This window comes from Eubalaena glacialis, chromosome 2 (assembly GCF_028564815.1).
Source record: "Eubalaena glacialis isolate mEubGla1 chromosome 2, mEubGla1.1.hap2.+ XY, whole genome shotgun sequence".
Classification (NCBI taxonomy): domain Eukaryota; kingdom Metazoa; phylum Chordata; class Mammalia; order Artiodactyla; family Balaenidae; genus Eubalaena; species Eubalaena glacialis.
In genome coordinates this window covers 4,189,303-4,215,952 of record NC_083717.1, presented here as the reverse complement: position 1 = coordinate 4,215,952, position 26,650 = coordinate 4,189,303, and the positions used below count along the sequence as shown (strand labels likewise).

General features: G+C 40.4%; 1 protein-coding gene across 7 annotated transcripts in view; it reads right to left on the bottom strand.

Annotated features, from left to right (window-relative positions):
• NSUN6 (NOP2/Sun RNA methyltransferase 6) overlaps window positions 1–26,650 on the bottom strand; it is a 110,228-nt gene that overhangs the window by 67,114 nt on the left and 16,464 nt on the right. For all 7 annotated transcript variants that reach the window (XM_061178143.1, XM_061178123.1, XM_061178118.1 and 4 more), the window contains 4 exons: window positions 20,959–21,068; window positions 20,039–20,192; window positions 8,234–8,315; window positions 5,020–5,139 (listed from right to left, as the gene is read on the bottom strand). In XM_061178143.1, the coding sequence (XP_061034126.1) occupies window positions 5,020–5,139; window positions 8,234–8,315; window positions 20,039–20,192; window positions 20,959–21,068 (466 nt within the window). The remainder of the gene's footprint in view (window positions 1–5,019; window positions 5,140–8,233; window positions 8,316–20,038; window positions 20,193–20,958; window positions 21,069–26,650) is intronic.

The window sequence follows — 26,650 nt, the reverse complement described above, 5'->3', positions numbered from 1 at the left end:
AAGAGGCTACAGTTTTGCGAATGAGTTGTGATAGTCACATGGTGTTTTAAAACATACTATGAAATGTTCTGCAGAGATGGTGACGTAAACGTTTCCATGTATTTTTTTTTGCTTTTGTTCCTCCTTGTTGTGACATATGCATTGACTGCATAGACTACAATACTGAAGATTTGCTGATTATGTTCTTGAATATGACACCAGGTTTAGCGGCCGGCGTAGTTCCAGGTAATACCCTGATGGACAGGGAAACCATTTCAAGTGAGTTGAACTGCAAAAGTAGGCAAAAACCACCAGAATAAGGTTCCACTGTAACTACAGTGAAGGAGAAACTGCACTGGCTGAAGGCTGCTCTTACAAAAGTACAAGACTGGAAGCCTCACTTATACAAAATTCTGCTTAACTACAAAAAAAAAAAAAAAAATCAACAACAATGACAAATTGAAAGTATTAACAAATTCTGGGATTCAATTCTGGCTCAAATATTTCTGTTCAGGTTCCTGGGTGCTGGCCCGCTGGGAGATTGCCTAAATGGCCCCAACTCTTAAGTCTCCATGGATCCCCACCCTCTGCCGTTGACCTTGCAACACCCGGCTGGTCCGAGTCGGGCTCGGCCACCTGGTTTGCACTGGCTGATGGGATGACAGTAGGAGTGATGCAAGGAGAGACGCGGAACGCTGGCCTTGCTCTGCTTTGTCCTCTGCCACTGCTGACCCTCAGCGACTGCGCTCTGCTGTGCTAGTGCCCTAGCCCCACAGGAGGGTAAGAGATGCAGGAACCAGAGGCAAGACATTCCAGTGGCCTCAGCTGAGCCAACCTGAGCCTAACCCAAGTGAGTGAGCCCACCCAAGGTCATGAGAAACTCCGGCCAACCCACAGCTGACCAGGTGCCAGAGTCAGGCTGGGGGCCACAGACTGAACCCCAGACTCCGGAGGTGATGCAGTGCCACCGAGGCTGTGTGGTTGTTTTCACACAGCGTTATAAAACCAGCAGAGAATGCACACACCTCTAATATCCAGCCTCTCTTTGGAAAGACTTCTTACGGGAGAGCAGAAAATACCTCTGAGTGAATATACTTTTAAGCAAACACAATAAATATCATACCGTAAGTAAGGGGGATAATTATCACTTCCTCAAAGCATATAATCTTTACATTTGAGCTTTCAGGAAAACTGAAAAATGATTTGCATTAAATACCACAAGTCCATAAAATGAACCCTTCTGTTTTGTGTTCATTTTACACACTGGTGGTATTTAATGCATTTTTTCCCTAAAGAGTTTTTTTTTTTTTTTTTTTTTTTACTGTTACCACCTTAAATTCTTTTTCGACAAACAGTAGTGTAAGTTAATAGGCACGTGTATCTCCTCTAATGAACCATGGGTATCAATTCCACGACATTTAAACGACAAATACCTTTTTCTACTGGAGATCTTTCTTAGATTGAAGGCTGTTCATTGAGGTTATCCTAGTGATACTACAAGTGTCTGTGTATATGTGACGAGCACATAGACAGTGTATGGATTTTACACACATATACACACACACATTTATAGTGCAGAGATGACAGGTTTAAGCCTTCAGTGTATTTACTGAAAATATACAATTTTATATTTATATATTTTTATCCCCATTTGTGACATTGTGAATGTTTCAGAAATTCTAATAGTGTCAAATATGAATGTGTAAGAAATGACAATTTTCATCAGAAGTCTTCAGACAATTAGTTATCTGCACTAATGAAAGGGAAAAGTTACAATTTCATCCTTGACACAGTACAAGTTCCAACTATTTTCTGTGCAAGATTGCTTGTAAATCCCTTGACAGTCCTAAGCATCATCAAATATAGATCAAAAATGTATCACCTGATAAAGTCCAACAACTGGCACTTGCAAGAGTGGGAAATACTGTATCTTTTGTCAGGCAAATTAGCTGGAGCAGAAAGGCTTTTGCTAAATCAGCCTCATGGAGGTTTCCAGGCCAGAAAGTCTTACCTCAGTAGGTTATTTTTTCTTATTTATAAATTAGTACTAGAAGAAAACTGCTGAGTTTCCTAGGCACGTAAGCATTTTTACTGCTGTATAAATCTGAGCTAAATTAGACAAGTGACAGCGGACGCCCGGCCATCACTATTCTCGTGTCCCTGCTCTGCTCTTCACCCGGCTGAGATTCTCCGGCACGTTACATACACTCCCGTATATACGTCCTCAACTCACGTGCGCCTGCTTCTCGCACATCCAAGGGACAAAAGCTCAGCTGTGATTAAACCCAGGCCTTCGCCAACTTCCTGTCTATCCCCACGCAGCCAAAAAGCACATCACTAGCCCAACTCATCTCACTCTAAATCCATGACTGCTGTACTCATGGGGCCCTTAGGGCAAAATTGAATTCGCATGACGCATCCGTAGGCCATTCTCACTCCTTATCCTAGATTGATACTTCCTGTCTTCTCAAACCCCTGACCCCCTGCCTTCCCCTTCCTATTACCCTTCCCCATCCCCATTCCCATCTGAAGACCCTGCTTCCTTTTCAGAGAAAACTGGAACAACCAGAAGCCAACTCCCAGCCTCCCACCACGTGTACCAGCCCACCAACACCTCTACCCATATCCTCGGCCTTACCTCCTATTTCCATGGATAAGCTGTCTCATGCCACCATCTAAAGCCACTGTGCATCAAATCCTGTCCCATTTCACCTACCCCAAGATCCTGTTCCAGCCATTTTCCCGTTCCCTCGGGGGTAACCAATTTCCCCTTTTAATCTCTCTTCTCCATCAGCATACACTGCTATTTCCCTCATCTTAAAAAAGGACTCCCCGACTCCACCCTCCAAGCACTGCCCCATTTCTCTGCCCTCCGGTACAAACGTGCCCTGCCCCCGCAAAGGAGTTGTCCTGATTCACTTTCTTTGCTTCCTCTCATTTTCTATCCAAGCAGGCATTTCCACTCACCACCCATCACCTACGAGGTGCTGAGTCCACGGGGAGGGGGTTCTCGGGCCTCACCTCACTGGCCCAGCCGGGAGGTTTCACCCAGCTGCTCGCTCCGTCCCCTTTCAACCCCTTCCTGGCGCGGCGCCCAGGGCATCACGGGCCTCTGGTGGTCCTGCCGCATCAGTGGCCATTGCTCCTGGTTCCCCGAGCCCCAAGGCTCGCCTTCCAGCCTCCCCTACCTTCTACCGCTCCGCATCAGCCTCACGGCCTCGCATGTTTTATCCATGTGTTGACGACTTCCAGACTTCCATTTCCAATCCAGACCTCTCCCCTGTACCCTGGACTCAAATATCCCATTGCCTGCTCCACGTCATCTCCTGGCTGTCTAATGGGACCGCACTGTAATATAACCAAAACTAAATGGCTGATTTGTCCCTGCAAAACGTGCCCCTCCCGTAGTCCTCCCGACCCGGCAGCTCCATCCTTCCAGGTCCTCTGGCCAAAAACCTAAGGCCAAAACCTGTGCTGGCCTCTCATTTTCACAACCCACGTCCAATCCACCAACAACTCCTAACAGCCCCAGCTTCGAAACACACCCAGAATCTGATCAACTTCTTACCACCTCCATGACGCCCCCGAACTGCTGTCTCCTAAGCGGTCTCTCTGCTTCCGCCGCTGTCCTCTTGCAGCCTGTCTGCAACGCCGCAGCCAAGGTAAGGAGCACGCAAGCTTATGTCGCTCTTCTGCCCCAAACCTCCAAGGATGTCCCATTGCTGGAACGGACGTGAAGTCCCGGGAGAGCCTGCGAAGCTGCTCCGCCCATGCCCCGGCCCCCACTCTCTGATCTCTTCCCCCCCCAACCCCGCTCCTCACTTAGTCTACGCCGCAAAACTACCACGGTCCCCCCCAACCCATTTCCCTAGCAAGTCGGCAGCGTCCAGCCTCAGAGCGTTTGCACTTACGTCTCCTCTGGCTGGTACATTCTTCCCACCTGTAAGTCTTCCCTAAATGCCACCTTCCCACTGGGCTTCTCCCTCGCCACCCACTTCAAACTGCAAACTCACTCTCCCTTCCCCAGTATTCTCAATCCCATACCCCTCCCACAGCTATATATGCCTTATCTTTTACTCACTCATTTGTTTCTCATCTGTGTCCTTTTACTGGAATGTAAGCTCCATGAAGAAGGAAACTGTGGTCACTATGGTTTACTGCTGTACGCCAGTACTTGGCACACAGTAAGAATAAATCAATATTTTTTAAATCAGTCCATCAATTAAAATCTGACGCTAGATCAAGAAAGCTACTGTAGGTGAAGCTACTAGCATGTGCAAATATTTTAGGAACCATTTGGTTTTACAGAATTTGAAACAAACCAGAACACAGATAAAACTAGCGCACGATGCAAGAAAACACATCAGCAAATATGCATACATAGGAAAAAACAGTAATATTTGAGCTAAAGTTATCCAAGGACAGACTTTTCTTTTGTGACAATGAAGCAGGCTTTATTAATTAAGCCAAATCATGGTTTTTATGAACCCCAAGGCAAGAAGGACATGGACACATATAGATGTTCAGTATGTGTGCATGTATTCAGTCGGCCAAAAACATCTTACAGAGAAACCTGAACGAACATTTTGGCCAACCCAATATATTTATTATCATCTTTATATTTGCATATATATCAACAATATATATTTGGACACTTTAATAATGGACTGCCAAATTAACTTTCAGTGGTAGAATTTATTTGAATAGTTTAAAAAGTGTCAAGTCCTGTAATTAAGAACATGAAAAGGTCTCTTAAATGTTTCATTTAGACTTAATTATTTGAGGGAAAAATTCTATTCCATGAATGTATTAGGCAAATCTGGGACTCAAGAAGGTCTTGAGACAGTCTTCACAAATGACAATGGTCTACTGAACTTAATATGTGATGCATGACATTACTGAGCAGCCTTCTCTTTGGCTGAATCGAAATCAACCAGATTATGAATGTCTGTATAATGTTCCGTAAGTCACACATACTCCCACCTCCATCACTGAGACATGCAGTGTATCAAGAGCAGCTCTGCGTGACGACGGCCTCACCTGATCGCGCATCAGCGCTGCAATGTGTGTTGTTTTGCCTCCAGGGGCCGCACACAAATCTAGAATCTTCTCTCCAGGCTGAGGATCCAGAACATGACTTACCACAGCAGATGGCAAATTCTATAAGGAAAAAAAAAATAATTTGTTATCAGTGACAAGAGATCATTTTAAGTTTCAGAATCAGAGGATGTAAAGAAATCTTTGGAGGTAACCCAGTACAGCATCCTTGGCCAAGAGTATGTTTTCTGTAGACATACCAGTGTCGGGATATTAACAATTTCCCAGGGTGTCCTACGATCTCACAGGACAGCCACACACATGCACGACACATTAAACACTGAACTCTAATATAAAGACACTAAAACACGTATGTGGCCACTGAAGATTCAGTGATTCTCCATCTAGAGATGATAGTGATGCTTCACCCCTAACAAAGATAACGTTAATGTAATGGCCAAAGATGACAGAAATTTCCAATCCAACGTAATACATTAAGAACCTTCTGGTATGCAATCAGTTGAAAGCATGAAATAGTCCCAGTGAAGAGGCTTCATTAAATATTTAGATGATGACAAAGTTTCCCTAAAACAATTTCATCTACTACCTTTCTCTACAGTATTTCTCAATCCTGGCTGCATGACAGAATCACCTGCTGAGTTCTGTCTTTTGTTGTTTTTTAATGTGCGGTCATCTAGAACAGTTAAATCAGAATTTCTGGCAATAGGGCCAGGCATCAGTGTTTTTAAGATCTCCCCAGGTGCTTCTAACGTGCAGCTAGCTGTGCACTCTTGCTATGCTACAGCCATTCTCAACCTTAGCTGCAAACTAGAACCACCTGGGAGAGCTTTTCACCATCCTGACCCAGGCCCCACCCCAGCCAGACCAACTAAAACCCATTCCTATGGTAGAGTCCAGGCAGCAGTATGTATTGAAAGCGCTCAGATTATCCAACCTCATCTGGCTTTTAAATCAATTATTTCCAAGAAACCAGGCAATGAAAAGATCAACTTTTGAGCACCATTTTTGATTCCAGATAACCTAGAATGTAACTAGAATATAACTGAAAACAGCTGTTGTAAATATTTAAGTGTTAAACCTTTCACTGTCAATCATTTCAATTGTGAAAGACATCAAAGGCATTTCTGTAACTCTGTGGATTGTGGTCAGGCACATCAAAAGTTTCCTTTGTGGTTTTGAAAAACCAAACAATATTGCACATTCGTAATTTTAATGATTGTGTGCAACACTCCAATTAACTTTATAAAGTACATCCTTGTGTAACTTCAAGTGTTAACATGAGAAATAATCAATTATCACCAGCCCTTTACAACCTTCTCTCCTCAACAAGGAACCCACAATGTGAAGCTTCCACGTTAGCTGCTGCAAACAAGTAACAGTACAGATTTGGGGATAATGGTTTCCAGAGAAAGGCAAGGCAAGAGGCATCAAAAAAAAAAAAAAAAACCCCCACAAATTTCACCAGGGATTTTCCCAAGTATATAATTCTACCTATCTGTAAAGTACCTTCAATAATCACACAGAATGGACAAAGTACTAGTTGCCTAACTCTGGGGCTTGCAAGGTATACAGCCAATCACCCTACGAACTACCTCATCTTCACAAGAGGTTGCTGAACATCATTCAAGAAATGGTATCAGTGTTCTTCAGTTACAGCCAGTGCAGGCTTGTGATAATATATTCAAAGAGCCCAGCACAACACCACACTTTTTAAGAGGCTGGCAGGACTGCCCTAGTGGCGCAGTGGTTAAGAATCCACCTGCCAATGCAGGGGACACAGGTTCGAGCCCTGGTCCGGGAAAATCCCACATGCCACACAGCAACTAAGCCCGTGCGCCACAACTACTGAGTCTGAGCTCTAGAGCCCGAGCTCCTCAACAAGAGAAGTCACCGCAGTGAGAAGCCCGGGCACCGCAACCACCAGTAGCCCCCCCACTCGCCACCACTAGAGAAAGCCCGCGCGCAGCAACAAAGACCCAACGCAGCCAAAGATAAATAATAAAATAAATAAATTTTTTTAAAAAAAGAAGCAAGAGCAGTCTTGGGAACTGTTTCTCTAAAAAAAAAAATTAAAAAATAAAAATAAAAAATAGAAAGAAATAAAAAAGGCTGGCAAAGACTACTGAAGAAGATTCTATATAACCGTGTATGACTTTATATTAGGTTATGCGTCCTAATGGTTTACATCATCACTAATGTAGAATCAGATGACAAACGTAAATCTGTTTTTCTATTTGTTCACCCCAGAATTAACCTCTGGATTTATAAAATGACTTCTGGTTACATACTAAGCAGAGCAGAAAGCAAATGTCATCTACGCTTAAGTTAGGGTACAGATGCTACTACCTACCAATTGTGCGACCTTATTCAAGAACCCGACCAGATCCGGTCTTCAGTATCTTCATGTTACATTGGTAATACTACTAATAATAAAATAATAAAAATACCACCTAACAAGCAGACTGTAACAAATCATATGAGCTAATGTACATGAAAGTACATCATAAACTGGACAAGGGAAAACAAATTACTTGTTATATCACAGCAATTGATAACCATCTGACCAAAATCTGCTAGTAGTAAACCATCTGAATCTCACTCAGAGTTACACATGGAACACGTACATGTATGGCAAATGCATGCTTTATTTAGGGATTAACAGTGGAAATGGAAAGCAATCATTACAATAAGCTACCGTAAGTAGCTTTTTTTTTTTACAGCAGTTACAGACATTTATTTTATAATAAGAAAAGTACAACCATATTTATTAAACTTGAGGGTAGGAAGGAAAGAGGGAGGAAAGCACATTCAGGAAGAAGCTCTCAAACTAAAGCTCAGAACTGGTGCCCGAGAGAAACGACACAGACCCCGCCATCCCACATGGCGGAGCCTCTCCTCTCCCACGGGTGAGCGGCAACCACACCAGCACCGCTGTGCACGCCTTCTCATCCTACTTATTGTACTTATTACCCTACAATCAGCACCGCTGGGCAAAGGAAGGGAGAAGAGGTAGTCAATCACTTGAGAAAAAGAGAAAGTGCTTACTACTTAACCGAAGGTAGATCAGAAAACATATAAATACACTGCAAAAAAAAAAAAAAGTTAATAGAAGCGAAAAAACAAACCCTTAGATTTCAAATAATTCACGGAAGTATATTTCAATGTCACTAAGTATTTTGCTTTTACAAATACTTACTTGTAAAAATAAGTAGCTAGGCAGTACGTTGTCAAATGAGGGGCTCAGATACACTGGGTCTGTCATTCTTACGCCTATGCCTCTGAAAAACAGGAAATCTAACATTACTCAGTATAAATTAGACAATCTACACAATCTCCATTTCTAAGAATATACGCAAGTAACATGTCAAATACAAGATGTTCTGCCTTTTTAAAACCTTTTTTACTCAACACCAAAATACTTAAAAGTATTCCTGTGAATTGTTTCTGGATTTTTACCCACAGTAGAGTAGGCCACTGGGAGCACTAAAAAGGATAAAGTTACATAAAATTTTCATTTAAGCACCACTGCATTCCTTTAGAGATCTGCACAGACTAAAAAGTGAAGACCCTCTGAGTCTTTATTCACTGATGCATTCTCATCTTTCTGGTAACAGAATTATGACCATTGTTATTAGCCTTTCAATTCAACAAACATTTTGTGATTGCTTCAGTTTGCCAGGCACTATGCTCGGTACTTGTATGAAAAATAAAAACATATGTTAAGAATCATGCTGGTGATAAGCCATGACAAACGTGCCACACTGCTTCCCTCTCATCTCGTTAGAGAGTAACTGCCCCGTACTGACACCATCCACAGGATGACCTTTGCCACCTCTGTCCCCAACTGTGAGTGGCAGTGGACCTGATCGGAGCAGGAAGGGCCAGGGCCCAGGATGGCCTGGTGGACGGGGCTCCACTAAGACAAACAGCGCAGTCAGAGAGGCTGTCCAAGGGGAGAGAAGGTACACACAAGCACACTGTTAGAGAAAAGCCAAACGTGGCCAGCTGCACAGGTCACACGAGAGAGAGCGAGAAAACGGGAAAATCAACATGCTGTTCCAGGGATTAAAGGGGCACGGAAAGAAGAACGGGGCCCACAGACACAGCATGGAGATAAGTTCAGAGTTTATGAACTGACCGTGGCAAAGAAACACCTACACAGACGGTGTGTACCCTACGTGATGCAGATGGGCTAATTTTACTCACAACACTTCTGACACCACATGTATGGGCTTCTCTCTCACCCACCAACTCTCCACCTCTCTGGACACCAAGTGGGTGTCCTACAATTCACTTAACTTCTGACAGACTGCCTGGGGTCATCGTCAGAATCCACAGGTTCAGTCCAACAAGACTGGCCCCGCTCCAGGTGCCAGCTGCACCTCCCAGGCTGCCACCTGGCCTTGTGACTGACTGGCTATGAAGTTGGAGGCTCCTAGACTCCCTCCTCAGCTTCGACAATTCACCAGGATGACTCACAGAACTCAGGAAAACAATTTACCTGTCCGCCTATCAACCGGAAGCTTTTGACACATGAAGGTAAATAAAAGGAAAGGCTATTAAATACAGGAAACAGTTGCATGTAGTAACACTAATATATTTAAAAATAAGTCAACAGTAAACCACCGGAAAAAAAAATATATATATATATATACACACACCCAAGATGGGCATCTTTTGTACTAAGAAAGGAAGCATTGTAAAATAATTCTGAATTTGTGTTGGTTATAGATTGAGTGTACTGTTGAAAAATATTGGGTTCTTGTTTTCTGTTTTGTTTTTTAGTGTGCGCGCACGTGTGTGTGTGTGTGTTTGGGTTTTTCTTCTTTAACTGACAAGCCATGTTGAGAGGTCTTGAACCACTGCTTTTCCCCTATGTGAGTCAATACACAGTGCTGCTGTGTGTATATATTTTGTGTGTGTATTTGCTAATTTTTATTAATTCTAGTTTTTCATTAAATAAGTTTGACTTTCTTTTCTGTTAAAAAAAAAAAACAAAACCGGTGACTTCACTTACGGTCACCAGTTTACTATGAAGGATACAACTGGGGAAACAGCCAAACAGAAGGGATGCAACAGGCAAGGCGTGGGAGGGGGCATGGACACACCACCTTCCCAGCACCTACATGTGTTCACCAACCTGGAAGCTGTCCAAGACCCTCGTGCAGTGGTTTTTAGGGAGGTGTCATCACATGGGCATGACTGATTAAATCACGGGCACTGGTGGCTAGCTCAGTCTCCAGGCCCTCTCTCTTCCCCAGAGGTCTGGGATGAGGCACAAGTGCCACCCTCTGATCACGTGCTTGGCTGCTCCGGCCAAAAGCCCCGTCCTGAAGCTGCCAGGAGGGGGTACACAAGCACTCTTACCACTCCTGAGATTCCAAGGGCTTTGGGAGCTCTATGCCAGCAACCTGGGACATAGATCAAATTATTTATGTATGTCTTATTATGCCGCAGCAGAGCAGGTTTATGTTGACCTTTAAGAGTGAAATAATTTCTGCAGGCATTTGTGGCCTGTCACTGCGGTGGGTCTACCAGTGTTAACTCCTTTCTTCTTCTTCCCATGCCTTTTACCCTCACTCATCTGTGCAACACTTGGTATCTCCAAATCTGCACCTTTCATCAGAGTTAAGCCTCGTCCTTGCTCCAGTCAGGATCAAATCAAACCACTTCTTAGTTAAATAGTTCTTGCCCCTGAGCAGAAAATACACAAAAGAAACTTACGAAATGTCACTGCCTCACGTTCAAAAGTCCGTCCTTTGTTGAGACAACTGGGGCACCTACCTTGATCAACACCTTGCCCCCAGTGCCAGCATCTAGACCCATTACTGAATGCCTTGAATCATCACTCAAGTGACTCTAACCTGCAGGGCTCCAGTCCTCTGCAAAATACTGAAACGAACACTTACACGCCTGCCTCCCTAACCCAGTTCCCACCAGGGCTTCAAGTTCTGGTTCCCCTTGGACGATCTCCCTCTGACCACGCCTACCAGCACAAGAGTGTCCATCGGTACAGTATTTAATTTAAAGTAACATGACAAAGAATAATTTGAGCCAGTTATTGTTCAGGTATGGGCTGACATGTTTCCTTTAAAACTATTTCTGTACCATATATCTCCATATAATAACGCGAAATACAACACCTCATAGGATGAACAATCTGTTAGTAAACTAATCTATCTCTGAGTCTACTAATGATTCAACTCAGCTGGCATTCAAGAAACCAAAGGGCACAAATTCACTGACTGACTATACAAATGTACTGTTAAAAGAGTTGGTCCTAAGTTTTAAAAGAATATAAATAATAAACAGTGTCTAAATGCCACATTTCTTTGTTGTAGAAGCATGCTTTTTCTCACATAGGCAGAGAAAGAAATCACAACGGCCTACCTGAATGCTGAGTTTAAAAATCAACAGTTTCGGGCTTCCCTGGTGGCGCAGTGGTTGAGAGTCTGCCTGCCGGTGCGGGGGACACGGGTTCGAGCCCTGGTCTGGGAGGATCCCGCATGCCGCGGAGCAGCTCGGCCCGTGAGCCACAATTACTGAGCCTGCGCGTCTGGAGCCTGTGCTCGGCAACGAGAGGCCGCGATAGTGAGAGGCCCGCGCACCGCGATGAAGAGTGGCCCCCGCTCGCCGCAACTAGAGAAAGCCCTCGCACAGAAACGAAGACCCAACACAGCCATACATACATAAAAAGAATGTAAGCAGACAAGAATAGCATTAAAAAAAAAAAAAAAAAATCAACAGTTTCTTGGTTTCCTAACAAGATGGAGAAGCAGTAGGACCTGAGCTCACCTTCTCCCATGAAAACATCAAAATCACAACTAACTGCTTAACCACCATCGGCAAAAAAGGGCCCGAACCTACCAATAAAGATATACTACTTCCAAAGACAAAGAAGAAGCCACAGCGAGACAGCAGGAGGGGCATGTTCATGATACAGTCAAATCCCGTACCCGCTGGGTGGGTGACACAGAAACTGGAAAATAATTATATCACAGAGGTTCTCCCACAGGAGTGAGAGTTCTGAACCCCATGTCAGGCTCCCCAGTCTGGGGGTCTGGCATCAAGAGGAAGAGAGGCCAGAGCATTTGGCTTTGAAGGCCAGTGGGGCTTGATCACAGGAACTCCACAGGACTGAGGGAAACAGAAACGTCACTCTTGGAGGGCACAAACAAGGTCTCATACATACCGGGACCCAAGGGAAAAAGAGGTGACTTCATAGGCCAGACCTACCTGCTGGTCTTGGAGGGTCTCCTGGGGAGGGAGGGGGCACCTGTGGCTCACTGTGGGGACAAGGACACCGGTGGCAGAGGTACCGGGGAGCACTCACTGGCATGAGCTGTCCTGGAGGCCGCCATTTTGAAGCCAAGACCTGGCCCCACCCAACAGCCCTTAGGATATAATACTGGGATTCCTCAGGCCAAAAAACAAGCAGGGTGGGAATACAGCCCCAGCCATCTGCAGACAGACTGTTTAAAGTCATTCTGAGCCACAGCCACCTCTAAACACAACACCTGACATGCCCTGCCCACCAGAGGGACAACACCCAGCTCCACCCACCAGTGGGCAGCCACCAGTCCCTCCCACCAGGAAGCCTGCACAAGCCTCTTAGACCAGCTGCACCCACAAGGTGGCACACACCAAGAGGAACTACAATCCTGCAGCCTGTGGGACTGCAAACACAGAGAGTTACACAAAATGAGACAGCAGACGAATATGTTCCAGACAAAGGAACGAGATAAAACACCAGAAGAACTACTAAGCTAAATGGAGACAGGAAAAGAATTCATAGTAGTGACAGTAAAGATGATACAAGATCTCGGAAAAAGAATGGTGGCACAGACCAAGAAGATACAAGAAATGTTTAAGACAGAGCCAACAGATTTAAACAACAGAGTTGAACAATGAGGAAGAAGAATGGATAAGTGAGCTGGAAGACAGAATGGTGTAAAGCACTGCCATGGAACAGAAAAAAGAATGTTTCCGAGACCTCTGGGACATTAAAAACACCAACATTCATATTATAGGGGCCGCAGAAGGAGAAAGAAAGGACCTGAGAAAATATTTGAAGAGATAATACCTGAAACTTTCCCTAACATGGGAAAGAAAACAGTCACCCAAGTCCAGGAAGCGCAGAGTCCCATACAGGATAAACCCAAGGAGGAACACACCGAGACACATATTAATCAAACTGCCAAAAATTAAAGACAGAGAAAATATTAAAAGTAAAAAGAGAAAAGCAACAAATAAAATACAAGGGAATCCCCATAAGGTTACCAACTGATTTTTCAGGAGAAACTCTGCAGGCCAGAAGGGAGTGGCACAATATATTTAAAGTGATGAAAGGGAAAAACCTACAACCAAGAATACTCTACTCAGCAAGGCTCTCATTCAGATTTGACAGACAATCAAGAGCTACGAGAATTCAGCACCACCAAACCAGCTTTACAACAAATGCTAAAGGAACTTCTCTAGACAGAACAGAAAAAGCCACAACTAGGAACAAGAAAATTACTAATCGAAAAGCTCACCAGTAAAAGCAAACATAAAGGTAGGAAATCATCCACACACAAATATGATATCAAAACCAGCAATCGTGAGGAGAGTACAAATGCCAGATACCAGAAATGCACTGGAAATTAAGAGACCAGTGACTTAAAACAATCTTGTATATATATATAAAAGTCATGAGAACCGCAAACCAAAAATCTACGATACACACACAAAAAAGAAAAAGCAATCCAAACACAACATTAAAGATGGTCATCAAATCACAAAAGAACAAAAGAAGGTAAGAAAAAAGACCTACAAAAACAAATCCAAAACAATTAACAAAATGGCAATAAGAACATACATATCAATAATTACCTTAAATGTAAGTAGATTAAAAGTTCCAACCAAAAGACACAGACTGGCTGAATGAATACAAAAACAAGACCCATACATATGCTGTCTACAAGAAAACCACTTCAGATCTAGGGATACATACAGACTGAATGTGAGGGGATGGAAAAAGGTATTCCATGCAAATGGAAATCAAAAGAAAGCTGGAGTAGTGATACTAATATCAAACAAAATAGACTTTAAAATAAAGACTGTTACAAGAGACAAAAAAGGACACTACATAATGATCAAGGGATCAATCCAAGAAGATATAGCAATTGTAAATATATATTCACCCAACACTGGAGCACCACAATATATAAGGCAAATGCTGACAGCCATAAAAGGAGAACTCGACAGTAACACAATAATAGTAGGGGACTTTAACACCCCACTTTCATCAACAGACAGATCATCCAGACAGAAAATCAATAAGGAAAAACAGGCCTTAAATGACACATTAAACCAGACGGACTTGATTATGTACAGAGCATTCCATCCGAAAGCAGCAGAATATACATTCTTTTCATGTGCACATGGAACAATCTCCAGGTTTAATCACATGCTGGGCCATAAATCAAGCCTCAGTAAATTTAAGAAAATTGAAATCATATCAAGTATCTTTTCTGACCACAACGCTATGAGATTAGAAATAAATTACAAGAAAAAAAACTGTAAAAACACAAACACGTGGAGGCTAAACAATATGTTACTAAACAACCTAATGGATCACTGAAGAAATCAAAGAGAAAATCAAAAACTACCTAGAGACAAATGAAAACAAAAGCACAACGATCCAAAACCTATGGGACACATCAAAAGCAGTCCTAAGAGGGACAATCTTACCTCAGGAAACAAGAAAAATCTCAAATAAACAACCTAACCATACACCTAAAGCAACTAGAGAAAGAAGAAGAAAACCCAAAGTTAATAGAAGGAAAGAAACCATAAAGATCAGAGCAGAAATAAATGAAATAGAGACGAAGAAAACAAAAGGAAAGATCAATGAAACTGAAAGCTGGTTCTCTGAAAAGATAAACAAAATTGATAACCCTTTGGCCAGACTCAAGAAAAAGATGGAGAGGGCTCAAAAAAATAAAATTAGAAATGACAAAGGAGAAGTTACAATGGACACTACAGAAATACAAAGGATCATAAGAGACTACTACAAGCAACTATATGCCAATAAAACAGACAACCTAGAAGAAATGGACAAATTCCTATAAAGGTACAATCTCCCAGGACTGAACCAGGAAGAAATAGAAAATATGAACAGACCAATCACAAGTAATGAAATTGAAACTGTGATTAAAAAACTTCCAACAAACAAAAGGCCAGGACCAGATGGCTTCACAGGCAAATTCTATCAAACATTTTCGTAAGAGTTAACACTTATCCTTCTGAAACTCTTCCAAAAAACTGCAGGGGAAGGAACACTCCCAAGTTCATTCTACAAGGCCACCATCACCGTGATACTAAAACCAGACAAAGATACCACAAAAAAAAGAAAATTACAGGCCAATTATCACTAATGAACATACATGCAAAAAATCCTGAACAAAATACTAGCAAACCAAATCCAACAATACATTAAAAGGATCATACACCATGATCAAGTAGGATTTATCATAGGGATGCAAGGATTTTTCAATATCCGCAAATCAACTAGTGTGACACACCACATTAACAAATTGAAGAATAAAAACCATATGATCAACTCAACAGATGCAGAAAAAGCTTTTGACAAAATTTATCATCAAATCATCAAATCTTTAACCATGGTCATTTTTAAGTCCGTGGTCATTTTTAAGTCTTTTGTCATTTACAGACAGTTCTGGGTGTACTCTGATGCTTTTGCAAATATGTTCCTATAAAAGGGTTTCATCTTCAAGGAATTCATGGAAAAGACTCTGACAAGTACAGGTTTCTGGTAACTGATTGTACTGCTGAACAGAATGAACAAGCATTTTCAGAACTCTAATGAAAAACTGATGAACTCATAAAAGTGCTAACAAAAGATCAAGATGAAAAAAAAATTAATTACATGGGACTGAGTGAACTGACAAGGATGATTATAATTTTTGTGACTTTCTGTTTGAATTAAAAAAAAAAAAAAATCCCACAAGGACTCAGAGGCAAAGAATATACAAATCAATTTTCACTGCAAAGTAAAGGAGCTGTTACAGTGGAGGATTACTGGACTGAATGTCAATATTATGACATAGCATGAGTGTGTTTCGTGTTTGGTAATTGCAATCATTGTTGCTTTTGTTGTGGTCATCCAAAAAAAAACAAAAACAAAAAAAAAACAAAATTTATGATAACCCATTTATGATAAAAACTCTCCAGAAAGTGGGCATAGAGGGAACCTACCTCAACATAATAAAGGCCACATATGACAAACCCACAGCTAACACATTCTCAATGGTGAAAAGCTGAAAGCACTTCCTCTAAGATCAGTAATAAGACAAGGATGTCCACTCTCACCACTTTTATTCAACACAGTTTTGGAGGTCCTAGCCACAGCAATCAGAGAAGAATGAATGAATGAATAAATAAATAAATAAACGGAATCCAAAATAAATAAATAGAATCCAAATTGGAAAAGAAGTAGTAAAACTGTCACTGTTCGCAGATGACATGATACTATACATAGAAAATCCTAAAGATGCTACCAGAAAAATACCAGAGCTCATCAAGGAATTTGGTAAAGTTGCAGGATACAAAATTCATATGCAAAAATCTCTTGCATTCCTATACACTAACAACAAAAGATCAGAAAGAGAAATTAACAAAACAATCCCATTTACCCTTGCAACAAAACGAATAAAATATCTAGGGATAAACCTACCTAAGGAGGCAAAAGACCTGTATGCAGAAAACTATAAGACATTGATGAAAGAAATTGAAGATGACACAGACAGAAAGATAGACCATGCTCTTGGGTTGGAATAATCAATATTGTCAAAATGACTATACTACCCAAGGCAATCTACAGATTCAATGCAACCCCTATCAAATTACCAATGGCATTTTTCACAGGACCAGAACAATAAATTTTAAAATTTATATGGAAACACAAAAGACCCCAAATAGCCAAAGCAATCCTGAGAAAGGAAAACAGATCTGGAAGAATCAGACACCCTGACTTGAGACTATACTACAAAGCTACAGTCATCAAAGCTATACAATACTGGCACAAAGACAGACTTGTAGATCAAAGGAACAGGACTGAAAGCTCAGAAATAAACCCAAGCACCTATGGTCAATTATTCTATGACAAAGGAGGCAAGACAATACAATCTAGAAAATACAGTCTCTTCAATAAGTGGTGCTGGGAATACTGGACAGCTACATGTAAAAGAATGAAATTAGAACATTTTTTAACACCATATACTAAAATAAACTCAAAATGGATTAAAGACCTAAATGTAAGACCTGATACTATAAAACTCTTAGAGGAAAACATAGGAAGAATACTCTTTGACATAAATCACAGCAATGTGTTTGTGGATCCACCTCCTAGAGTAATGAAAATAAAAACAAAAATAAACAAATGGGACCTAATGAAACTTAAAAGCTTTTGCACAGCAAAGGAAACCATAAACAAAATGAAAAGACAACCCACAAAATGGGAGAAAATATTTGCAAATGATGCAACAAGGGATTAATCTCCAAAATATACAAACAGCTCATGCAGCTCTAAATCAAAAAAACAAACAACCCATTCAAAAAATGGGAAGATCTAAACAGACATTTCTCCAAAGACGACATACCAATGGCCATGAAAAGGTGCTCAACGTCATTAATTATTAGAGAAATCAAAACTACAATGAGGTATCACCTCACACCAGTCAGAATGGCCATCATCAAAAAGTCTACAAACAATAACTGCTGGAGAGGGTGTGGTGAAAAGGGAACCCTCTTGCACTCTTGGTGGGAATGTAAATTGGTGCAACCACTATGGAGAACAGTATGGAGGTTCCTTAAAAAACTAAAAATAGAGCCACCATATGATCCAGCAATCCCACTCCTGGGTATATATCTGGAGGAACTCATTCTTCAAAAAGGTACATGTACCCCAATATTCATTGCAGCACTATTTACAATAGCCAAGGCATGGAAGCAACCTAAGTGTCCACTGACAGATGAATGGATAAAGAAGATGTGGCACATATATACAATGGAATATTACTCAGCCATTAAAAAAAATGAAATAATGACATTTACAGCAACATTGATGGACCTAGAAATTATCATACTAAGTGAAGTACGTCAGACAGAGAAGACAAATTTCATACATCACTTATATGTGGAATCTAAAAAAATTATACAAATGAACTTATTTACAAAACAGAAGCAGACTCACAGACTTAGAGAATGCCCTACGGTTACCAGAGGGGAAAGGTGTGGGGGAGGGAAAGATTGGAAGGTTGGGATTACCATGCACCCACCACTATGTCTAAAACGGATAACCAACAAGGACCTACTGCATAGCACAGGGGACTCAATACTCTGTAATACTCTGTAATAACCTACATGGGAAGAAAGTCTGGAAAAGAATAGATATGTGTATATGTATAACTGAGTCACTTTGCTGTCACCTGAAACTAACTCAACATTGTAAATCAACTGTACTCTAATAAAAAATAAAATTTTTTTTTAAACTCAACAGTTTCTTAAAAGATGGCTGCCTCCTACTCCCACCAACAAAGAAAACAGTACTCAGAAATCTGTGGACCCAGTTACTGGAACCACCACGTCAAATAAGAGGATAAAGCGAGTACCACTAATAACGAACTAAAGGAAGCAGTCAGGCTATCAACTCCCCATTACAGACCCAAAGGTTAACACAGCAGATGTATGCATAATCTTCAGAAGGGGCTCCAAGGAGAAGAAAATATTTGTTCTTGGCCATTTGGAAAGTACTGCTATCTCTAAGTGGAGAGAATAGCCTATTTCTTTAGAAGAATTAATTTCAACTATAAATCCAAATGGCTTTAATATAAAAAACTGTCCCAGGAATCAGGGATGTGGCTCTGTCCTAGCAGGATAAATTCACAGCTTTCAGCATGTTTCCATCAGCTGTCAACTGTGGAAGAACAGAGCTGTCCACAGGATTCCTAAAACAGCCTGAAAACACTAAGCGAAATAAGACACAAATGAACCTACCTACAAAATAGAAACAGACTCATAGACATGGAGAACAGACTTGTGGTTGCCAAGGGGGAGGGGACTGGGGAGGGAAGGACTGGGAGTTTGGGGTGAGCAGATGTAAGCTGTTACATACAGAATGGATAAACAACAAGGTCCTACTGTACAGCACAGGGAACCATATTCAACATCCTGTGATGAACCATCATGGAAAAGAATATAAAAAAGAATGTATATGTATAACTGAGTCACTTTGCTGTACAGCAGAAATTAACACATTATAAATCAACTACACTTCAATTTTTAAAAGTTATAAGAAACTGGATTGTCCACCGATTTAATTTATTCAGCACCTGTAGCAACCGGAGATGATTTTAACATAACTTGGATTTTAATTCAGTGTAAGTCCAAACATTAATTTTTGACCACAAGTATTCATGGGAGTACTGGCTTTCTGGTAAATTTTTTAGTTAAATATTTTTTTTCTTTTTAATATTAAAACCATAAGCTTTTCTTCTCACACAGACTGTTAAAAAAAGATCTGGAGAGGTGGTCTAATTCATCCTTTATCAAGATAAGTAACGTTTTCCAAAGATACAAAACTTTTCAACTTAATATACAATAGGCTCCTTAATCTGAGCATTTACTCTTTTACCTAAAAGGATATTTCCCCCCCAAAAACGGCAATATGGGTTAAAAAAGTATTTTCCAGTTGAATTTATACTAAAAAAAAAAATCATTCATATAATGCAACTAGATATATATATATTTTTTTTTTTTTAAGGTCAGTGAAGTATATTTCCGTTAATAGAAAACAGAGTTAAGGCAGCCACATCTATGTCTGGACTAAAAAGCCCTTTGATCATTAAAGTTTTCTAGATATATTTTTTACATTGTTTTTCATTTTCTTTGAACCACAGAAAGGATGCTTATTTCCCCCAAATGGCATTTGCTGACATACTTCAGTTCAGGGAGCCTGCTGAAGATCTCTCTGCGGCTTAGTTCAGAAATCCCATTTCCAAGAAATATTTTTGTTCCATCAAATTCTTTGGCTCCTTTCTTACATTTGCCTTTAATATCAGAGTACACGGAAACAACATCTCCACCTTTCATAACTAGAGAAAGAAGAAAATCATATCACACTGATCTATCTGTACTTTGGCAGAATAGTGAAAATTCTTTAAGCTTTAAGTCTTCAAGCTTTAAGACTGGGGACGCCTAGGGGAATCAGTAGTGGGCATGAAGCAGACTAACCCGTCTCACTGTAACCCCTAATAGAAAATGTAACTTTTTACTTTCAAACATTTGCCAACAATAAATCGAATTGATGCTTTTTTTCCCCTAGGAAAACAAAGATACAGAACAGTCTTCAAAACATCTGACCTCAGCTGGAAGTCTTTAGCTGAGCAGAAAAGGAAGGATATCTTCTATTTAAATTATTTTTCCCAAACCTAACATTCCCTAAAAGAGTAAATTAAGAATACTGAGATTCATCCCAATATTTAAGATTCCAGGTTCCGAATGTTCCCCTCACAAATGACAGGACAGCAGCCTGAGGTTTTAGGTCAACAGAGTAAAGAATACAAAACAAAATTTCACTGACATCTTACACTCTATTCATCAGTCCTGATCCTCTAAACATCACACACGTCCTCAAAGGGAATATAAGAAATGGACACAAAACCCATATACGGATGCCTCACTTGTTAGTCCTTATCAGATATACCCCTCAACCGGCTATACTAAATGCAAAACTTGGAAAATATCTTTATTAAAGTAAATCTGAAATATACCTGCGTGATGATTTAATAAATTTTCCATTTGATGATACACATAAATTTTAGTGGCTGTTCTACAGAGAAACCTAAACATTATACTCACACTTTGAGGCTGACACGATTCCTGGAACATAGACGTGGGCTCCTCGTAAGACTGCATTGCCACACTGGGCTCCAACAATAACTTCACAGGGCTGTTGTTTTATATTCTTCCTAGGGATGCAAGATGAGAGAAGGTGAACAGTGATACACCTCCAACGCCTATCAACCTTTTCAGTGTTTCAATCTGAACCCTAAGTAAATAACCTCTATGGTCTTCAACTGTCCCGTGGGAATGCCACTAATGAATAAATGAGAAAAAGCTGAAACAAGATAAATACGGAAGAAATAGTTTTTTAAAAAAATTACAAAGAAGATGGACACTTGAGAAAAAGAAAATGGAAAGAGGATCCTATTGCAAGATAGTAAGTGGCACCAAAAACTGCTTCATCAGATACAACAAACTAGTGAATATAACAAAAAAGCAGCAGACCCACAGATATAGAGACCAAACTAGTGGCTACCAGTGGGGAGAGGGAAGTGGGGAAGGGCAAGAAAGGAGTAGGGGATTAATAGGTACAAACTATTATGTATAAAATAAGCTACAAGGATCTATTATATGATACAGGGAATATAGCCAATATTTTTTTCTTTATTGAAGTATAGTTGATTTACAATGTTGAGTTAGTTTCAGGTATACAGCAAAGTGATTCAGTTTTATATATATAGATATATAGATATAAATATCTTTTTCAGGTTCTTTTCCCATACAGGTTATTACAAGATATTGAATATAGTTCACTATGCTATACAGTAGGACCTTGTTGTTATCTATTTTATATACAGTAGTGTGTATCTGTTCATCCCAAACTCCTGACTTATCCCTCGCCCACCCCCTTTCCCCTTTGGTAACCATAAATTTGTTTTCTATGTCTCTAAGTCTATTTCCATTTTGTAAATAAATTCATTTGTATCATTTTTTTTTAGATTCCACATGTAAGTGGTATCATGTGGTATTTGTCTTTCTTTCTCACTTACTTCACTTAGTATGATCATCTCTAGGTCCATCCATGTTGCTGCAAATGGCATTATTTCAGCAAAGTAGCCAATGGTATAGACAATATTTTATAACTATAAATGGAGCATAACCTTTAAAAATTGTGAATCACTATACTGTACACATGTAACTTATATTGTACATCAGCTATACCTCAATTTAAAAATAATTAGGCAGGACTGAGGTCACAGGAAATGACACACAGGGTAGAACAGGAAAAGGGACCCCTTGGGGCTCAGCCTGGTATCTGCCATCACCAGCTCTGATGCATTTCATGTTAGAATGGACATGATCAAGTGTTTCTATTCTAATCACCCAATGAAGCTTTATGTGGATTAAAATCACAACCCCCAAAGGAAAAAAAAAAAAAACTGCTTCATCATTTAACAAGCATTACTGTTTCATACTGTTTCATAACAGCATTAGGAGAGAAGAGAAATAAAGTCCCTGCCTTCAAAGACTAAAATAGACAACATATGAGGAATTCAAAAATATTTCTCAAGTGGTAGATTGGTGCACAGTAAGTTATTAATATTTTAAACTAGACAAAGGTAAGTCTTTTTCTCTTCCTTTGCTATCCAGCTTTTTTGAGTGTTCTCCAATTTCTCACCTCCCATCCATTCCTCAAATCACTGAAGCCTGGGTATCACTTCCAACACTCAGAGCGGCCTTTTTCAAAGGTCAGCGGTGCCTGTGTGATTACCCCAAACAAACATCTTGAGCACTGCATGTCTGATGGGCTTCCCTGGTTGGCAACATTTCACATGTGCTGTCGTAACTCCTTGCTGGGGGAATTAAGTGCGTTTTCTTCCCATGATCTCGAAATGATCAAACCTCAGTAAACTTCTCAGCTTTATCCTCCTTCCTGGTCCCACACTCTCACTGCCCGTTCTCCAGCTGTCTCTAGAAGAGGTGCATTCCCCCAGGTGCTAAAGCATGCCAGGCAGCTCATCTCACTCTGAATTTCAATAATCACAAAAATTACCCACATATTTTTTTTAATTTTATTGAAGTATATTTGATTTACAATGTTGTGCTAATTTCTGCTGTATAGCAAAGTGATTCAGTTACACACATACATATTCTTTTTCATATTCTTTTCTATTATGGTTTATCAGAGGATACTGAATATAGTTCCCTGTGCTATACAGCAGGACCTTATTTTTTTTAAACATTTTTTTTAAACATTTTATCAACACAGCGCATTTTTTTTTATACAGCAGGTTCTTATTAGTCATCAATTTTATACACATCAGTGTATACATGTCAATCCCAATCGCCCAATTCAGCACACCACCATCCCCACCCCCCCACAGCTTTCCCCCCTTGGTGTCCATACGTCTGTTCTCTACATCTGTGTCTCAATTTCTGCCCTGCAAACCGGTTCATCTGTACCATTTTTCTAGGTTCCACATACATGCATTAATATATGATATTTGTTTTTCTTTCTGACTTACTTCACTCTGTATGACAGTCTCTAGATCTATCCATGTCTCAACAAATAACCCAATTTCGTTCCTTTTTATGGCTGAGTAATATTCCATTGTAGATATGTACCACAACTTCTTTATCCATTCATCTGTCGATGGGCATTTAGGTTGCTTCCATGACCTGGCTATTGTAAATAGTGCTGCAATGAACATTGGGGTGCATGTGTCTTTTTGAATTATGGTTTTCTATGGGTATATGCCCAGTAGTGGGATTGCTGGATCATATGGTAATTCTATTTTTAGTTTTCTAAGGAACCTCCATACTGGTCTCCATAGTGGCTCTATCAATTTACATTCCCACCAACAGTGCAAGAGGGTTCCCTTTTCTCCACACCCTCTCCAGCATTTGTTGTTTGTAGACTTTCTGATGATGCCCATTCTAACTGATGTGAGGTGATACCTCATTGTAGTTTTGACTTGCATTTCTCTAATAATTAGTGATGTTGAGCAGCTTTTCATGTGCTTCTTGGCCATCTGTATGTCTTCTTTGGAGAAATGTCTATTTAGGTTTTCTGCCCATTTTTGGATTGGGTTGTTTGTTTTTTTTAATATTGAGCTGCATGAGCTGTTTATATATTTTGGAGATTAATCCTTTGTCCGTTGATTCGTTTGCAAATATTTTCTCCCATTCTGAGGGTTGTCTTTTCGTCTTGTTTATGGTTTCCTTTGCTGTGCAAAAGCTTTGAAGTTTCATTAGGTCCCATTTGTTTATTTTTGGTTTTATTTCCATTACTCTAGGAGGTGGATCCACAAAGATCTTGCTGTGATTTATGTCAAAGAGTGTTCTTCCTATGTTTTCAGGATGTTGTTATTAACCCACATATTCTAATGATTAGCCTTTCCAGATTGATTACCTGCAGGTAGCTATATATACATGTCCCACAGTTATTTCAAACTCAACAAGTCCTGAATAATGTTATGATTCTCTGATCCACTCCTCAAATCCTTGGTAACACCCCAATGCTTTTCATCCTCCTATGTCTCCAGTCTTGAACAAAGTGCCATTATCTATCTGAATAGCCAGACTGGAAAGCCTGGCATCATCTTAAATCTCTTCTTCCTAAAACTTCTAACATTCACTGAGTTACCAAGTGATACCACCTCTAATTCTCTGACAGGTCTTCCGGGCCCATCCCCTGACATCAGACGTGCATCACCTCTTAACCTGATCACTGCGATAGCTTCCACGTTTTATCTTTGATTGCTTTCAGATCCTCCTGATGTCTCTGGTGTTCTTCAGTTCCATTCTGAGGTACCTAGATATGGATTTATCTTTACTTTTGGCTTCAGACATTGTATTTCTTAAATCTGACTTTCATCAATTCTGGAGAATTCTTTGTCACTATATTTTTGAATATTGTCTCTCCCCATTATTTCTAATCTATACATCTGGGACTCATTAGAAACGTGTAGTGCCTTTTCATTCTTTTTTCCATGACTCAGTTTCATACTTTCAACTGCTTTACCTTCTTTACCTGCTGCATTCTGGGTAATTTCCTATGAGCCATCTTCTAGTTCATTAATTCTCTCATCTGTTGGGTCTAATCTTCAGTTTAGCTCATTGAATGAGTTTTTAGTTTTAATGATATTTTCATTTCTAGAAATTCATTTTCAATTCTTTTTTTCCCTCTTAGGGTCTTTTATGTTTTAGATTCTTCCTTTGTTTTTTATCATTTCAAGGAGACTGATTTTACAGTCTCTACCAGTTAGCTCTATTTGCTACAGTTCCGGGGGAATCTAATCCCTTCAGTTTGTTGTATACACTGGTCCTCACTAGTGGCGGTTTGATTCCTAGTGCGGCTTCTAACTGTGAGAAAGGTGCATGGCCTGGGCTGACGGGTGCCACTCCAGAGTGGTTTCAAGCATCTCAGGAACTGGCTTAGAATCCAATTTTTACGTTAATTTCCCAAACTGCAGGTTTCCAGACCACTTGGGTGGTATGAATTTGAATTCCAAGCCCTTATAGGTATGAAACCTCTGAGTTCTGCATCTCAGAGATTTTTTTTTCCTCCAACTAAAAACTCCAAGGCAAGAGAGATCCAACTCCTAATTACTGCCCTGTACTGACTGCTGGATGTTTCTCACCTCCTAGCACCAGAATCCTCTTGTTAAAACCAAAGCCCCAGGGACTTCCCTGGTGGCACAGTAGTTAAGAATCCGCCGGCCAATGCAGGGGACATGGGTTCAAGCCCTGATCCGGGAAGATCCCACATGTCGCAGAGCAACTAAGCCCGTGCACCACAACTACTGAGCCTGTGCTCTAGAGCTCGCAAGCCACAACTACTGAGCCTGAGCTCTAGAGCCTGCGAGCCACAACTACCGAGCCCACGTGCCTAGAGCCCATGCTCCACAAGAGAAGCCACCGCAATGAGAAGCCCGCGCACCACAATGAAGAGTAGCCCCCTCTCGCCACAACTAGAGAAAGCCCGTGTGCAGCAACAAAAGACCCAATGCAGCCAAAAATTAATTAAATTTTTTTAAAAAACCAAAGCCCCTAAATTCAGGGGACCAAGCATTTTCTCCCTCAAATCCCCCAACCCTTAATCTTAGCTCACACACTTACTACTCTGTTTTCAGTTACTCTTCATTCTAACCACTGAATATTTCACTTACATTCTTAATCACTCCACTGCGCATTTTATGACCTATTTTTTAGTCAGTATTCCTAGTCCTATGCAGCAGAAACATCCTCAAGTTATCTAGTTCACCGTATTGCTGGGAATAAAAGACTGAAATAGTTCCCTAACTTGGCTCCAGTCTTGCAATTCATCTTCTTTTGAAAAAAGTGTTTAAGTTTTTTTGGCTGTAACCCAGTGTAAGAAATGCACTTAAAGCACATCCCAGTACACATGTGTATACACACACATACATTTATAGCAAACATTTCATGAAATACTTTACTATGTACAATCCAATATATTATAAAATACCCCATTTCTTTAAAAAAAAAAGCCCATAAAAAACCAATTAAATTGATTTCACAACCTACTAATGGGTCATGATCTACACGCAGTTTGGAAAACATACGTTTATGCTACTACCAGTATTGTATTTCTAAAATCATGACTGTAATAAAAATTATTTGGCTCCTATATTCTATGCAAAAAACAAAACACTCCTTAGTTTAAAAGCAAAAACCCTTTACATTTCACAGTCTACCTCTCCTAACTACTTCAGCATCTTCTTTCACCAATCTCTCTGAGAACTGA